Here is a 14,452-nt window from a genome sequence, read left to right on the forward strand (position 1 = left end):
ATTGTGTTCTTATACCTGTAAACCATTACAAAGCTCATAGTAGTTTCTGAGGCATTGGATAAATATGATCTTTAATCTTGTAGAATTAACTGATTCTCAGCATCTAGGTAATCTTCAAGCTGTTTTGATTTATTCATCTGTTAGCGTATCTTCAAATGTGAGCTTAATCCCTTTGTAATTTTCGTCTTAAAAAAGCAGTAGGACTTTGTCAGAGTTTGTCTCATTTAAAGTTGCTCTTTACTGCACGTTCAACCTATTTAGTCTTCTCTTTAGACCTGTCAGAAACTTTTTTTTTTTCTTTTTTTTTTTGTGAACAAAAGCCACTGGAACCCATCTCGTTACTTGTAATTCCAATGAAGTTTCTGTCCTTCCAAATCCTCTTCCAGTTTTTCAGCAGTACATCTCTGAGGTCATGCCAGTGTTCATTGCATATGATACTCATCTGTTGCAAAGTCTCTTAGCATGGTTTTACATAGGACGTTTGCTAGCCAATCTGATCATTTTCTTTACAAGTATGGACTGAACATTATTGCAGATATGCTCTTATTGCACACTGTTGTAGGGATATAAGTGAAAGAATATTTGTATGGACATGAAGGATCTGCTTAGTTTTTTTCCAGTTCTAATAGTTTAAAAACAATGCCTGAAGTCATTATATTTCTGTCAGACAATCCAGAGAGTATATCTTACTCCCTCTTGCCCATCAGAAAATATCCTTTATGTTATTGTTCAGGGTAAGAACTGTGTGTTTGTTTCACTTCCAAGAGTGGAGATCTAATATTATGGATACCTTTGAGAGAAAATAGTTTTTCTTCTATTGTCCTATGAAGATCCTCCTAATTACAGGTTGCAAATCAGCACCTTTTCAATGACATGATGGCCCTATAAGACATTATGTGTCTGTTACTCAAAGATAAGTAATTTTATCTTTTGCTTAAAAATGTATTGCTGAATAATAGAAATAGATGCTATATTCCTATTAGAACCAACATTTTAGGGTATGAGTGAGAGGACTATTTTCAGAATATCTGTGGATGGTCTGCTACAGTATATATATTTACGGAAAAAGAGTAATTTGTAATTCCCTCCTTTTGGTGTCTATGGATTCAATTGCAAGTGAAATTGGTGCCCAGATTTTACCTACATAATGCATAGTTCCCAATGAAAATGGCATTTTAAAATAAGGTCTCGTCTCAGTTGTAAAGCTCCATAAAATCACTGTACCTTACTCTAATTTTATTAATTCTTTTACTCGAGGAATCATCTCTTAACATTTTCTTCTTTCAGTTATTTTTCAATGTTTATGGGCGGGTTTTTTCTTTCTTTCTTTCTTTTTCTCTCTTTTTCTCACTTTTTCTCTCTTTTTCTCTTTCTTTTTCTGTCTTTCTTTCTTTTTCTCTCTTTCTTTTTCTTTCTTTTTCTGTCTTTTTCTTTCACGTGGCCTCTAACAGCTTCTCAATCTTTTACTTTTGCCTCTTAACCATCCATGCCCTGCTTCTAGAGATTCCAGGGCCTTGTGGTTTTCTGGTACCAGGTAAGGTTGTAAGTAGATATGGAATGGATGATCTTATTAAGAATGTACCTTCTGACCTTCCTTTTGTGTACCTCAAGCAGACTTCTTTCCTAAGACATGCATGTTTACTGTTTGTTTCCCCCTGTGATGAATTTACAGCTGACTATTCATGATATATTGTTTAGCATATTGTATGAACCATTTTGTTATTTTAAAAGTCTGAGTTTGAGGTCTGAAAATTATCTAACTGAAATTATTATTTCCATTGCATTGTACTAAAATTGGTGATTTCATTAGCAGTGTAGATATTGGTGCAAGAGAGGAGTCATAAAATGTCAGAGCTCAAAGTTTTCCTTGCAACAGGTTTCTCTGCAAGCTAGTTTGAGAGGGTTTGTGTCATGATTTTCCTTAAAAAAAACTTAGCTATTGTAGCTATCTGTACACACATAGATGTGTGTATCTGTGTTTTTCAATAAAATGCTATTAGTTTTTCACTGTTACAGAAAAATTTTTTTCCACTTAGAGTTTATTCAAGAACATATATGCCTACAATATGAAAAATGAAACAATAGGTTGTGAACCAAATTCTTTTTCATGTACATGTCTTTTAACACATACAAGCAGAAAGAGGAAAGGAACAGTAGAGTGAAAATGACAATAGGCTCCAGAACTGCCTTTGCATTTTTTAATCTTACAACTGAAGAATAAATCAAAATATTAATTTGTGTTGGACACTACATACATAATAGTTTGAAATAAACACAGTACAAAATCAGACAGTGTTGTTTTCTATCTTGCTGAGACTTGGGGTCCCATTTTCTGTCTCTGTTTTTGAAGTGAAATTTGAATCGCTAATCTGTTTGGGAAAAAGACTGAATGTTTTTTAATTCATGCCAATTAATTAGCATTTTATTCCATGAAAAGTAGATAAGAGAATATGATGTTTAAAATAAACAGAAGGAAGGATTGACTCCTGGGCTACAGCACAGTTTTACAAATTTTTAAGTATGTGCCTCTTGCACCTTATTTTTTTTCGCAGAACACCTTAATATACTTTAGCAATAATCAGCAATACTCTAGAGTACAGTCAGAACTTTCTAGATTTTGCTTCTATGATGTTTGTTTCAACTTTTCTACCTCTCCTGTGTGCTGGTCTAATATAGATAGTTTAACCAGGTACAGATTTCTCTTTCAAAGGTAATGAAGACAGAAAAGGTCAATGATCCATACACATTGTAGCTTAGGCAATACATGTGTTATCACATATTACCATGTCCTGCTTGCAAGCTGTGACACAGAAGGATACCAGCAACTGCACATTTAAAAAAAAAAAAAAGTCAGCTGCTCCTTGTCTAATACCCTCTACTGAATCCTTACAATCACATGGCTTCCTTCCATGCCAGCTCCTTTAGAATGACTTATCTGAGATTAATTTGCAAAGAAAAAGAAGAAAGTCAAGCAATCTAAGTTTAAAAATAGAATAAAGCCCCATATCTCAGCAAAGCCCTTTTTGCTTGGAAAACTCTGCAGTTTGGCTCATTTAGTGTAAAACCTTTTAAGGAGCAATCAGGCATTTGCACTAGTAGGTCCCATGGTTTTTTTGTCTAGTTAGAAGAAATCACTGGTTATTCCTTAAAATATGCAGTTCACCTGTGGATAACTGAACGGTTTTTTTCATAGGGGGAATCTGAAATCAAGCTGGAGGCAGTAATGTCATCAGGCAATAGAGCTGGAGATAGAGAATGTATGTTTATTTTCTTAATAGGCATTTGGCAAAGTCACTTGTTTTCTCTTACAGTAATCAAACCTCCTCACAAAGTTTATGAAAATTAATCATTATTTATACACAGGTGATATCTAATTTTTAACAAATAACCAGTGATTTCTTTGGTTGTTTGACACAAAAAAAAAAACAAAAAACATGGCCCCTAACTTGAAAATTCACCGTGAAATGCCTTTAAATTGTAAAACAACAGAAATATAAATAAATATCTAAAAATATTTATATAATAGCAATAAGATCATTGTAGGCCAAAGCTTTAAGTCTGGCTTCTGAAACTTAGGGATTTGTCAATAATAATTTCTGAATTCTGTTGTTATAATCATTAATATAAGAAACCGGACTGCAAGCATGGCTTGCAGTCTTCATTTGCACATAGATTCGTGGTATGGTTTGCATAATTTGTGGGCTTAGCTAATGCAGTAATGCCAGAACTGTGTCTGACTCATAAAGGAGAAAGACACAGTATAGAGCTTTTTATTGTGAGATAGCTTTGACAATGCAGTTTAAATTACAGACTTTAAAAAAGATCTATAGATTTTCAACGAATTTACAGGTAATTTTGGGGTGTCTGTGATCCTACAGATAAAAAATAAATTAACACAAAATTACATTAAAAGCAGTGTTCTCAGTAACCACCATCAAGGGAAGGATTGGAAACTGTGATAGCCCATTTTCTCATGGGCAATTTCTACCCCCTAATGAAACAAAAGCTGAAATCGTATCCTTTATTTTGTTAATATGAAGGGAAGGTAATCATCGTGGATCAGAATTGTACAGCTTTCAGAAAATAGGGATATAGGAGTCAGTGTCAGCTTCTTAAAAAAAAAAAAAAAAGTGATACTTAAACCAAAAATCCAATCCCAAATTTATTTGGTCACATCAAAAGAATTAAAAACAGTCCAGCATTTCATTCATATAGAAACACCACAACATCTAAAATATGAACTTTTTTTTAAAATTTAAAGCAACATGGCAGATAGATCTAAATTAATAGTTGCTTCTTTCTGACTATTCATTTTGTATTTTTAAGGGCCTGTGGATGTTAATATTCTTGCAAAGTGTAACCCCTGTTTATCAAATCCCTGTAAAAATGATGGAACCTGCAACAATGATCCAGTTGACTTCTATAGATGTACATGCCCATATGGTTTCAAGGTAGGTACTGAATGAAAAGGTAAAAGATCACTGAAATTTAAACTTCTCCTTAACAACCTTTACATTTTCTTTGTCTCTCTTCCACTAGTGTCTATATTTTCTTCTTACATTATGATTGTTGTTCCTTGCATAGGGTCAAGACTGCGATATTCCCATTCATGCTTGCATTAGTAACCCCTGCCACCATGGTGGAACTTGCCATTTGAAAGAAGGAGAAAAAGATGGTTTCTGGTAGGTTTTTCAGTTGGTAAATGAAGATGGAAAACTATTGCATTTTATGTGCTGAAATAATTTTGGTGTTAATCTTTGGGGTTTTTGTGTTTGATGGTAAATGCACCACAAAGGCACATGTTTCAGAATATTTCACCATCCTTGGAAAGCTTCTAAAGCTTTTAATCTATTAAAAACAATAACAAATGATTGTGATTAGTTGAGGCATATCAGGTCAAGACAACATAGTATTGACTCCATTATGTTAATTAATAGCTAGCTAGATCCCTGCTGAACAAAATCTCACAATTCATCTGTTGTTGTATGTATTACTTCAACAGACAGCATGTAAATGATAAAATGTAAATCCCAGTGAAACAGAAAATTAATGATTCATTTGAAACTCACTATGCCAGCAGATAAACATGCTGTGAGCGTTTTTAATCTTGAGTTATTTAATCACACAGTACAATTACTCCAGATGTACTTCATGAATTATGAAATAAAGTTCTTTAGCATTCTTATGTGAAATTATTAGTCATTTAATAATCTACACCTCAAGCTAGTTAGAAATGACACTACAAAAAGATACAATTCATTATCCTGCAATTCATTATGGCATTATTCTTATTTTTAATCCAAATTCTGTCCAAAGATTGAACAGTTTTCTATTAAAAAATAAGTGTATACATCTTAATATTATGCCTCAAGGATTTAAATTGACATAGTCATGCCTCAGAATTTTACCTTTTTCATTTATTTGTTTAAACACTACATATTTCGAAAATCAAAGCAATCTCATAATGAAAGCTGCAGAAATTATAGATAGTGCAAATTACAAGAAAATGTATGTGTAGTCATGTTTGAGTGACTTTTACATTTACTGTCTATTTTGATGTACTTGTTTTGCATAAACAAGCTTAAAAGCAAAAAATAAATTACTGCTTCACAGAGTTCATACAGGCTCTGGTTTTTTATATGAATGCATGTATTGTGCATGGAACATTAAAGAGAGCTTTATATTGGTGCATTTAACTGAACAAAAGTGGAATACTGCTATTACATACTAATCCCTGATTTCACTCTATTCCGTGTGTTTAACTAAAAAACCAAAAGGATCACTTTTTGTAAGAAATATAATCTTATAATGTAAAGGTAGCACACTTTTCAAAAGGAATGTTCCAAGAATGTCCCTTATATTAAAGTTTAAGGTACAACTTTAGAAGCCTTTTTTCTGTAATTTAAAATATGAAAAATATTTTAGTAACATTTATTATGTGGGGTTTTTTTACATTATATAAATTGTATTCTGTTATGGAATAGTGATTATAAATTATTGTACTATTAATTACAAAACTCCTTGTCCAGACTCCCCAGCTAAAATGTGCATGTGGTTATTCTGTTTTCTATATTACAGGTGCACTTGTGCAGATGGATTTGAAGGTGAAAACTGTGAAGTAAATGTTGATGACTGTGAAGACAATGACTGTGAAAATAATTCTACTTGTGTGGATGGAATTAATAACTATACTTGCCTTTGTCCACCTGAATATACAGGTAGGAGTATAAGAGAAAGCACAGGCAATTCAAGAATTCCTAGCAGAACAGTAATATTTTCCACTTTGCAGGTGAATTATTAGTTACTCTACAACTGACTTTAGGCCAATTTTCCCTCCATATTTTTCTCCTGTATGGTTTGTAGTCGAAAGTAGACTTAATGCCCACTCATTAATTCCTTTGTTAGTTTTGAAATTAAGGCATTTTTATATTTAAAATGTCATTCAAAATGTGCCCCTCCCTACTGTTTACCTAGGCACCACAGTGAAGGACCTCTGTAGCTGTAGGAGTCTGAAAAATATTCTGCTTTTATCCTGTAAACTTCATTTTACTAACAGGGTAGAAAATTATTTGTCTGTGCCCGTGGGGAACAGTGTATTTGGCACCCCTGAATGCTTTCCTGCCCCCTGTTAGAAATATTAATACAGTGTGATGCTTCCTGCACAGAAAACAAAGACAAGTGTCTAATTATTTCTTTCTATCAGTCACCAGTCAAGCCAAAGCATTTCCTTCTCTTAGAGACGGAGGATCTCTGGCTTGCTGTCATTGTCTCTGCAGCAATGGAGGATAGTTAGAAGAGCAGCGCAGAGGAATTAGGATCTATTGTTTACATTGATCTGTTTTATAGTTTTTCTAACTAGACAGATCTTTATTCTCTCAGCTAGCTGACCTCTAGGAGAACATAGAGCTTAATTTCACAAAACCGTGATTTGAAATGCATAAAAAAGAAATATAAGGTCCACTATAACTTGGGGATTAACTCTACACAGTCATCCTATATTTTTGCTTTAATCAGTCAATCAAATTCGAGCTCTGGAAAACTGTGAGGAGAGGTGAACTCCTGAATTAATTTCATTTTTTGAAAACACTGCTCACTGTTTTCTCACCTTAAGTGTTTCTAATATTAGTTCTACAACCTATTGGATTACTACAGTGTTTTGGGGTATTCAGATTTAAAGTCAGTATTTAAATCTTGGGAATGCACAGTGAGTGAATATGATAAAACACAAGTATAGGAAATACAAGTTCATAATCTATTATACGTATTCATCCATAAATGTTTGGTAGAATTGACAATTCAAACCTTGGAAAGAAATAACAGGTAACAGCATCAGTAAATAGAGAGAAGTGTTTGCTATTCCTCCTGCAACTAATATTTCAGGCATATGTGAGTTAAGCTTCAGCTCCCTTGGGATCATTTACTATCTCCTGTAAAAATGGGATCAGACATTCTTTTGTGTAGGCTGGAAGAATGCAAAGCAAAGTCACATCAGTCCAGTATTCCAGTGGCTTCATGCTAAGAGGCTTCATATATCTATTAGATAGAAGATAGTTCCTCTGCAGCTTTGCAGGTGTTTTTACCTGTGTCATTCATTTCTTCATTTTCAGCCTTGCTCTGGGTGCCCTTAACTGCTAGAGTCAATAGCTTGCTGGATTAATAGTATGACATGGGAAAGACTCCTTTTTATTAAATATCCATGGAGTGGATATAAAGGATTGTTTACATGTGCTAGCCTAAAACTGATTAAGTGTGCCTGTTGCATTTTTGGAGTTTTGTAAATGAAATACAAAATTTAAATTTACAATTGAAACAAAATTCAAGCATTTCTCTATACATTCTCTATACATTAGAGCACAAAAAGGACATAATAAACATTGATAACATTTTTTATGTTTGTATTGCAGTTGTGCTTCTTTAGTCAAAATACAAAAAAAGTGTCTTTCTAAATTTATTTCATAACTGTGCATAATTCTATTGGAATAATACTGTGAGTTTACATGGCAAGTGTTTTTGTTTGCTAACTGTACTTCTTTCAGAAAAAGAGATTTGCTTTTACAGGTCCAATGCCTACTCATAATCGCGACTGAAGTCAGTAGGAAACGTGAGTAGGTGAGAATGTTCTCACCAGCTCGAAAATAGATCAAAACAATCTACTTGTAATCATTAAGTTTAGCCTTTCTGTTTGTTAAAAACTGTTGGGAATTTATACTATCTCAACAGATTTTTTTCAACACTTTACCAAAATAAAAAGACGCATGTTTTTTTAAAAAATACATTACTAGAGGCTCAACTCATTTTATAGATAATTTGGACAAAAAATGTAGCAAAAGTTCAAGTTTTCCATTGTAGAGAACACAGTACATAATTATACAATATACTGTCTATCTTACAAAGTATCTGAGAATAGTACAGAATGTGTGAGATCCTAAGTGATTTTAGAGGTTAGTTGTAAGGAGAAAATGTAAAGCATTGAGCTAATAAAGGGGTCCTCACATCTATCATCCTTTATCTTGCATAATAAATAATGTTCAATACATAGAATTAGACTGACAGTAGTCTGACCACATCAGGATCTAGAAAGGGTGGTGTTCAGAGTAATAATAACTAATCATAATAATAAAGTAATCATACAGTTGCCTCAGGTGTGTATGAGGTACCAAATTATTTCTAGAACTGTTTTTTTTTGGCTTATAGCCTGCGTTGAAAGATAAATAACAGAATCTCTGTCAAGTATGTATTGAGCGATTTTCATGAGGAACCTTGTAAACATGTGGATTTTGGTATCTGTTCTAACAGGTTAAAATCAGATATGCGTATTTCTAATGTGGTTTTTTTAATGAAAAGTATTTTTCCCTAAATGAATTCATGGACTAGCTGGGCAAAAGTAGAGTATCAAGAAAACAGATTACATATTCAGTCTATAAAAAGATTTTTAAATTCAAAAATACTTATCTCTAGCTTAGAAAGTCCCTGAGCTGTAAGTTGCTGAAGACTGACTCAGTATGTATACCTTGAAAATACCACTGTGGGATTTTCTTGCTCTCTTTTAATTCTGTTGACAATACTTCGAATTGTCTGTGTTCAAGATGTCACAGCGTATATGTACTCAATATGGAAGTGCACCAGCCTAGAATATTTTTCTGGGTGAACGGTTATCTGCAAATATGCTTTACATTTCAGCAGCACAGTGTAAGGGAGAAGTCAGCTTAAACCTGCTGGTATGAAATGTGAATCATTATTATATAAAGTTTTATTTTCACATGGAGGGCAGTGAATGTTGCAGTGTAAAACCTAACAGTCTCTTTTTGACTCTTCTAACAATCCCTTGAAAATCAACACTTCTTAACTATGCAGTGTTGATTTTTAAAAAAGCAATTAAAAAAGCTTATGTTGTTGCTTGAGAATCGGGAGTCCATTTTTCTCTGCCTCAGTTAAGTTTTTCAGCTGCCACCACAGTTACAGGTGGAAAGACAAAGAGTGGTATTTGCACTATGCTATGAGCTTTCTCAAGATCACAGACTGTAACTGTGAAACAACAGTAAGCAGATGGAATCAACAGGCACTCTCATGTCTGATCAAACCTTGAGAAAAAAAAAAAACCAACAATTTTTTAAATTTTAAAAAACATTTAAAATACCTCACTATGTCCTGCACTCTTTAATCTCTCTATTCTCTTAACATTACCATCTCCTTTATTTTAACCTCAGTCTATAAACTTCAGGCCATTTTATGTGCATTCTATAGGTTACAAATGATCATTTCTCTTGCTCATTGTCATCAGTCATTAGATCACAGATCTAACTGATCCAAAAGTAAAATCTTTCTTATGCCACTGGCAGCATGTACTTCTTACCTTTCCATTTGTTTTGCTCTGCTTTAGGTGAGACTTTGAAGCTTGTTTCATTTTGCTATATCAACCTCTCTGCTGCTATAGTTGTGCATTAGCTTAATGTGCTATGCTGTTGTATTATAATGTAAAAAGTCTCTTGTCTCTTCTGTCTTTGTCACTGCAAGCTGCTAATCTGAATGAAGTGGAAAAAGGTCAGTTGTCTTTTAAGCCTATTTTCACTTACTTTGGTTTCTCACTTTCCTTTCCTTAAAGGTGCATGGATTTCAGTTCTTACCAATGATCAAATAAATTGTATATAGACATAATTTAGAAAGCTCACTGCAAATCCTCAAATTAGGCACTTGGCTCTTGCTGTGAATACATGTCAGAAGAATGTCATTGAAGATGCAGATTGCTGTGCAGGAGTAATTTAATACTACATTCATTGTCTTTTTTCAGATATATTAAAAATTTGTGCAGCACTGATAGGACTAACAAAAATATTTACATTGTGACCTTCTGAAATATTTATTTTCTCACCTTAAAAAAATCCCTTGGTTCCATTCTTATGTATTCTCTGTTTTATAGTGCTGTTTCACTTTAAGTGTTTCATTAGATTTTGGTACTAGAAGGTATGCTAGAATATAAAATGTCAATCTTTTTGCTCATCATTTCTGTGGCCTTTTTTTGCTGTAAGTATCTAAAGAAATTGAAATTACCTTATTAATCTGAGGCTAGGGTAGAAGAAAAGTAATCTGGAGAGATTTGTCCCACTAACTTTTAATGTTTCTGATTTTTGATTTTTTTTTTTAAGTTTCTCCCTAGCACCTATTGCACTAACAGAAATCACACAGAATCACAGAATATCCAGAGTTGTAAGGGACCCGCAAGGATCATTGAGTCCAACTCTTAACCCTGCACAGGACCATCCCCAAGAGTGACACCATGGGCCTGAGGGTATCATCCAAACGCTTCTTGAACTCTGTCAGGCTTGGGGCTGTGGTGCTTAGCACTTCCCCGGGGAGCCTGTTCCAGTGCCCAGCCACTCTCTGGGTGCAAAATCTTTTTCTAATATCCAACCTAAACCTCCCCTGACACAACTTGAGCCATTCCCTCAGCCATCTTCTGTGCAGTCTCATCATTTTAGCAATCTGAGAGCTAACATAATCAATGAAAACATATTTATGAAGTTGCATATTTAGTTTTAAAAGCAAATTAATCATTTTGTAGTGTATTTGCCATTAATTTAATTTTATAAATATATTTTTCAGTCTAGAAAGCAATGTAATACTTCATTAGTATTAAAAATATGTTCATTATCTATGAAATAACATGTTGAGCATGGCTGCAATTATACCATCTATGTTGATTTCCGATGAATAGTTCTTACAACTTAAACTCAGAGCCTAAATTTTCTCTGTAACTGATGCAGAGTACAAGACATTTCCAGAAAGTGATTCCAACCACAAGCTTTCCATGCTTAAAGCTGCATTCCATTTAGATATATTGCCATATTTGCATTTTATTATTATCTGGACAGCAATAGTAGCCTCCTGTTTTTCTTGTGTATTACACAAGTGTGAATTATATTAAAATTAATGATTATAGAAAGAACAAAATCCTTACAAACAAATTATCAAACACCCAGGGGATGTGAACTAAGTTCAGCTCCAAAATTAAGCAGATGTATATGTAATACATACTTGTATTGGCTTGCCAGCTGAACATGAAAGTCATTGATGGTCTAGAAGGTGCTTGGAGGATCAGTCAGTTTTATCATGCCAGACCTGTGATAGTAATAGGAAAATGAAGGATAATTTTAAGTAATTGGCTCAGTTTAGGCAAGCCTTAGACACAGCCTTCTTACCACTGCAATAAAGGAGTTACATTACTACTTTCAGTTCACTTGATAATCAAATAAGTACCTTCCTAAAATTTAAGCATGCAAGTAATCAAAATCAAATTATGTTATGTCAAACTAGATAAAAAGTTTAATTATTTCATCAAATTAGGATCATAATACTCATTCTTGTAAGAACTACACATACAGATTCGTAGAATGAAGGAATACCTTTGCTATTCTTGCTTTTCATCACTTGTAAAACTCTACCTTAAAATACTTCAAATGACTATTCTATAGTAAAAGCTCAAGTTTTAAAGTAATTTTACTACCTTTTCATAAAGGGGAAATATACATGATATCCTTGGCAAGCTGAGCTACCTGCTACTAGTTTGATCACTGCTCATTCTAGTCTATGACCCATCCTTGTTTACTTAATTGTCTTAAAGCTTACCTGCCTAAAGGTTGCTATTTCTTTATTGTCGCCAGGCAGCATATGTAAAACAACTAGAACTGTTGAAATAAATAAGCCCCATCTTACACTGAGATCCACAAGCATGGGGGATAGCTGTAAAGACTTACACAATGGTGAAAGATAGGAACAGTCGAGCAATTTGACTCTAAAATTAAATTCCAAAAAAACTATTCAGTTTTATGGTTATAAACCACATCCTACTGAGACTGTAAACTTTTGTTAATTTTAGGCAACTTTGTCTCTCATATAGTAGATATTTTTATTTGTCTTTTCTAAATAATGAGCTCAAGACACCTTAAATAATTTATGTTGTATAGTGTACATCAAACTCAAGACTTCATAAAATTGCAGAAATTTTCTGTATATAGTTTGTTAAGTGACACTGACATTTCCCAACCATTTCTGTGCTCTATTGGCTATTTGAGTCAGAAGTAATTAGACAGAGACTTCCAGTCAAAGAGTCAGACAGTAATACCTAATTGATAAAACATAAACACTACAGAAGCTGACTCACAGTATATCCCAACCAAGCTCAGAAGCTGGAACGGATGTAGAAGTACACATATAAAATCCTTCTATTCTGGCAATTACACCAGTAAATCTGTGAAAGATATTTGTTATTTTGACTTTGGAACAGTGAATAAGTCTTCTAGCCAAAACCTGATTTTTGATAATTAAATCTGACCGTTGTTGCTTTTGCATTCTGTCTCTAGTTTTTGTTCTAATACCATATTCACCTTTGCTAATGATTTAAGGGTGATTTTAAACCTATTTCTTCATAAGCTTACCTCTAATTAGCAATGTGCTATTATATTCAGAAGCCCATGTCCATTTTTGTTAGAGCTCTCCTCTTCATTCAGAAATGTAAGTCCTTTTTCACCTCATTACTCATTATGTATCCTGTTGCTCATTATTTGTTGTACTACATGTCTGTATATTGAAAAATCCGAAGTTAAGGGTCTGTTCAGCCTTAAAAAAGGCTTGGGGAGACCCTATCACCCTGTTCCAGTATTTAAAAGGGTAGCAACAAGGAAGATGGAGACTCCCTCTTTTACAAGGAGTCATGTGGAAAAGGGGAGTGGTAATGGGTACAAGTTACTCTTGGGGAGATTCCAGTTAGACACAAGAGGGAAATTTTTCACAGTCAGAACACAGCCATTGGAATAATCTCCCCAGGGAAGTAGTGGATTCTCCAACATCAGACACTTTTAAGATTCAGCTGGACAGGGTGCTGGGCCGTCTTGTCTGGACTGTGCTTTTGCCAAGAGATGATCCTTGAAGTCCCTTTCAACCTAGTATTCTATGATTAAGGGGTTTTTTTCTGATTTATAATCTTGTAAAGTCATGAGTGAATTAATACATACAGAGGAAACACAAACTGACTTGTGAATCTAGCAAATTTAGCTCTTTGGTTAGCTAATCAAGGACTCCATCCAATTAATCATCAGTATTTAATAGTGTCATCTGGCTTTAAGTCTGCGTCATACTCCATATCTAGCTGCAAAATCTCAGTAAATATTTGTCTTGAGTTTGGAGGGTTGTGTTCATTTGGACTGTGTCAACCACACAGACTTCCACTGGTTTCAATGCTACTTCATAACAGACTCCAGACTCCCTAAATTAATTAAGCAAGATGTCTTATGAAAAGAGTTATTCCTGCTTCTAATTAAGCTTTGGAAGCTTTTCACAGGATTTTTGACACTTTATCCACTATTTATTTTTAAACAAACTAGTCTGTTGCTAATTTTCCTACATACAGAAATGTTCCCATCTTTCAAAAACTTAATTACGTAGCCAAGCTCTTACAGAAGCCTCAGTTACAATATTATTAGATGAATAAAAGAATGTCCTCACACACTAGCATCAAGATTCCTTGAATTTGAGAGATTTGTTTCACAATCTTTTCTGATTATTTTGAAGTATGTTCTTTAAACATTGTATTATGTTTCCCAAATCAGGGAACCTCTTTAAGATTTCCTTCCAGTAAAGTCAAGGAGCCTAACTTAGTAAATCTGATATTTCCTTCAATGAGTGTTTCACTTTCATCACTATTCTTTCATTTCAACAAATTAATTTCTCCCTTTCACCTTGTCTTAGTTAAATTCCGAATAACATATCATTTTTTGAGTACACTGAAGGAGATGTTTGTTTACCAGGAAACTATGTTCTTCAGTGGTTCAGATTCCATGTCACATATTTTATTTACCTTTTTTGTTAACTTTTCCAGAAACAGTTTTATTTTGGTCATGGGAATGCTCCATTCAGAATACAGATCTATTATCAGTTTTTAATATTACCAGTTATTAGT

General features: G+C 33.7%; 1 protein-coding gene across 11 annotated transcripts in view; it reads left to right on the top strand.

The window, feature by feature from the left end:
* SLIT2 (slit guidance ligand 2) overlaps positions 1-14,452 on the top strand; it is a 265,788-nt gene that overhangs the window by 224,287 nt on the left and 27,049 nt on the right. For 7 of the 11 annotated variants that reach the window (XM_027642801.1, XM_027642793.1, XM_027642803.1 and 4 more), the window contains 4 exons: positions 4,327-4,451; positions 4,585-4,682; positions 6,079-6,218; positions 10,015-10,041. In XM_027642801.1, coding sequence (XP_027498602.1) covers positions 4,327-4,451; positions 4,585-4,682; positions 6,079-6,218; positions 10,015-10,041 — 390 coding nt within the window. The remainder of the gene's footprint in view (positions 1-4,326; positions 4,452-4,584; positions 4,683-6,078; positions 6,219-10,014; positions 10,042-14,452) is intronic. The other 4 variants (XM_027642798.1, XM_027642796.1, XM_027642799.1 and 1 more) reach the window with 1 other exon arrangement.

Source organism: Corapipo altera, unplaced genomic scaffold (assembly GCF_003945725.1).
Source record: "Corapipo altera isolate COAL_440 unplaced genomic scaffold, ASM394572v1 22, whole genome shotgun sequence".
Taxonomy (NCBI): domain Eukaryota; kingdom Metazoa; phylum Chordata; class Aves; order Passeriformes; family Pipridae; genus Corapipo; species Corapipo altera.